This window comes from Aplysia californica, unplaced genomic scaffold (genome assembly GCF_000002075.1).
Source record: "Aplysia californica isolate F4 #8 unplaced genomic scaffold, AplCal3.0 scaffold00849, whole genome shotgun sequence".
NCBI lineage: Eukaryota > Metazoa > Mollusca > Gastropoda > Aplysiida > Aplysiidae > Aplysia > Aplysia californica.
In genome coordinates, this window is record NW_004798119.1 from 23,904 (window position 1) to 27,642 (window position 3,739).

Consider the following 3,739-nt stretch of genomic DNA (forward strand, 5'->3'; position numbering starts at 1 on the left):
AGAGAGAGAGAGAGAGAGAGAAAGAGAGAGACAGAGAGAGACAGAGAAAGAGAGAGACAGAGAGATAAAGACAGAGAGAGAAAAAAAAAACCTGAAGTAAAAAGAACAAAACAAAACCCCTCACCTTTGATGAGCGCCCCTTTCATATTGCTGGTGGTGGTGTTGATGTCACTGGTGTACTGCTCCTCCACCACCCACTCAGCCAGCAGACGCGTGTTGCTCAGGCACTGGAGGACACTGTTCATGAAACACTGGGGACAGATGGAGGAAAATAGCGGAGAACAAAATTTTAACAACAATTCTTTTTTGTTTTCCCTATTTTTTAACTCTTCAAACCCCATCGGATGCTGGGAGCGTCAGGCGTTAACATCCGTTCCCCATTGGACGCTCACGTCCGATACTAGTGACAACTGTTTCGTTTTATTTAGGGCTAGTTTTTGCTTGTTTTTCGTGACTATTCCCAAACCAAGTTTTTTAGAAATGAATAAGCCTTTGTTTGAGCTATTTAGAAGTTGGAGGAAAGCTTTTCGGGTTATATTGAGACAGGGTGCACCAGATTTAGGTGACTGTAGAAAAAACTCCCGGAAACGGTAGAAAAAACAGGTATTTTTACTCCCCCTCAACACAATTCAGATCATTTAAAAGGTGGGCTTCCGACTTTACATGTCAGGGCCAACCCAGGCTAAGAGGGATACAACATCCCAGCAGGAAGACAGATCCTGATTATAAATTTTCCCCCACTCTCTAACTAAAATTACGTCTACTGTGTGCGACAGCAAAGCGCTTCACTGCTGCACCACAGACGCAAGTATAATAAAGATCAGGAATTGGGAAATTCATAAGGAGTTCATGTTCATGGCCACTGTTTAGGTATGTTTAACGTGTATCATTGAAAATGAATGTAATCAATAAATTTGTATGTTGATGTTAAATCTTTCATCGAAACATACTCTCTGGGCTGATTTTTTGTCCATAGTCATATGCATAACTCTCTTTGGAAATCTCCCATGAATGAAATCACTGATATCAATACACACTTGCCAACCCCCCCCAAATTCACACTTTGCTTATTTTTCAGGCTGGGGAATCATGATTTTGCTTATTTTGAAAATGAAATGCTTATTTTGCGACATAGTTGCGGCTCTGTCGACATTTCAAGACCGAGAAACCGGAACCCACTGGGATTTCACTAGTAAAAAAAGCAAAATCCTGAAAGCAAACAAAATTCTATCATCGAATGCTAATTAATTTCCAATTTCGATACTTTACGGAGAAAAAACAAGAGGTATCAGCAATTGCTCGCATATTCTCAAATCACGATGAGTACTCGAATTATGCGGAATCAGGCAACACTGACAAATTCCTGGCCTTCCATAAAGGAGACCAGGGACAAGTTTTACAATCTGAGTAGGGACCGACAGCTGGTATCGAGCAATGGCAATCATGCTTACAGCAAAATCAAAAGATGTGTATTTGATCATTTTGACCCGTATTTGCGTATTGCTGACAGTTTTGCATACTACTATACCTAATTGCTTTCAGGTTGGCAAGTCTGTCAACATAAAAAATTTGACTCTTCCAGCCTACTGAATAGGTCTACACATGAATAATAACAATGGCACTTCTGTAGACTAAAACCAGTCCATATGATCAACTTATTAACATACATCATATTATGTGATCAAATAAAAAAATAAAAAATTCTCAGAATATACATTGGACAGAACCCTCCCCCCCACCCCCCAAACAGAATGTAAATCTATATCTTAAAATGGGGAATGTTCTATCAGAACACAAATTATCAGATCCACTTACGGTGTTGCCCAGGTTTTTAAGGCCTATCTTGCCCCCATCACGATGGCGGGATGCCTGCAAAAAAACAAAGATAGAACAAGATGATATAACTGACGAGAGCCCACATAAAGATACATCCAGCTTGCAATAATGACAAAAACTTTCCCGATTTAAAAAATGAAAGACGAATTTCATAAATTTATCTGACCATAAGAAATATGACAAACCTCATTTATCTGACCCTTAGAAATATAAATATCTTCATTGCGGTACACAGCAAATAAATATCCATTTGCACAGATCCCTCTCTCCCCCTCCGACTTTCATTCTCTAACCATACCCACTCATTCATTCGCTCTCATTCCAAACCATGGATCCATTCTACACTCAGAGCATAAACAAATTACAAAATCTGTTCAAACATAAAATGTTCTAAAAATTAGCAATTTAGACCTACTAAATTAAAAGAGCATCAGTTCTTGGTTTGACAAGATGACGCATCATTGAAGTCACACTAGAATCATATCCTAGACCATCAAAGCGGTTCGTCACAAAATGCGAGAGGTTCTTTAAAAGTTCACGCTTTAAAACAAAAACACAAAGCAACTGGACATGATTTCACAGCCAAGCATTATCCCTCTTATTGAACGGAATTTTTTAGCTAATAAAAACAGCTAAATTACATGCCGAACTAAACATGTGTCTAGTTTCTAGTATCTAGTTCTAGAGCAATAACACTCTGCCCCTTCTCCAAAACCCACTGTTCAGGGGGGCAAGCACAATAAGCCAAAGACAAGCAAGAAGTGGAACGAAAATCAAGGACATATAGATGACCATATAAGAAATATTTCATTTTAAAACTACAGAAATAGAGAAGTCATAAAAATTACTATTTCCTTCAAAGACTCCAAAACTTGGCTGCATAACAAGCAAACTCAAAGAAAATGAAACGTAAAGAAAATGTTTATCAACGACAAAACCTAAGTCTGAGGAATATATAAATATACAGTAAGAATGGGGCACTACAATGTATACACATGCTACCCCACATTTTGCTAAGGTTATAAATTGGTTTCAGAAGCATCACTGGGCCACCTCCTATCCAACATCTATAATAATACAGATTGTTTTAGGAAAGAAAATAATTGTTTATGAAATTAAATTTTGTTAATGGATACGGGATAACAGAAAATAGATCGAGTCTCGGAAAAAGCTAAAAAAAAAAAAAGAAAGAAAAACTACCAAAACCTCAACAAAACTTTTTTTAAACTTTGAGCAAAGCAGCAATAAAGTTCAAGCAGAACAATGGAACAAGCTTCTTTTTTGCAGCAAGCCTCTTGAGGCTACTGAAAGGAAAATACAAAGCAACAGGGATGGGCAAAGCCTGATTTCAAAGTTCAGAACTCTTTGTAAAACATTTTAAAGACAAAATCTGTTTTCCTTTTTAATAGAAAAGGGTATTCGCAGTTCTGTGATTTGTAAAAAGTGTTTGGAAAAAGCATTCTTACTGCTCTCATAACAGTATATAAATGAAAACCATGCTCTAGTGAACTGCAGAAACAATTCTGAAAAACAGAGCAGCTTCCTTTCCTTCATGCCAGTCTTCAGACTTTCCTTTAACATCCACATATTCTAAATCTGATCTGACTAAACAACCTTTAGGAAGACTTATATATATATGTTGTGACTATGGTCAACGCTTATCACAACTTCTTTTCAACTTATTAAAAAAAAACACAACTTAGAAAAAAAAAAGTATTCTTTCCAAATCCTGAATTCCGGTTTAAAAAATCCCCGAAATAACGGGAAAAATGCCCATCCCTGCGGTAACAGAAGCTGATTTCACTTACACCAGAGCTGTAGGAGGAGGTACTGGGGTAGCTACGACTGCTGGAGGAGTAGGGGGACTGTTGGGGGGAGGGAAGAGGAGGGGGGGAGAGTGAAA

General features: G+C 37.8%; 1 protein-coding gene across 2 annotated transcripts in view; it reads right to left on the bottom strand.

Annotated features, from left to right (window-relative positions):
* LOC101862221 (ubiquitin carboxyl-terminal hydrolase 2) overlaps positions 1-3,739 on the bottom strand; it is a gene marked incomplete in the record, with an annotated part of 24,928 nt that overhangs the window by 14,636 nt on the left and 6,553 nt on the right. Inside the window, 3 exon segments of one of the 2 annotated variants that reach the window (XM_013088980.2) lie at positions 125-251; positions 1,816-1,869; positions 3,645-3,701. In XM_013088980.2, the coding sequence (XP_012944434.1) occupies positions 125-251; positions 1,816-1,869; positions 3,645-3,701 (238 nt within the window). 2 annotated transcript variants of the gene reach the window in all.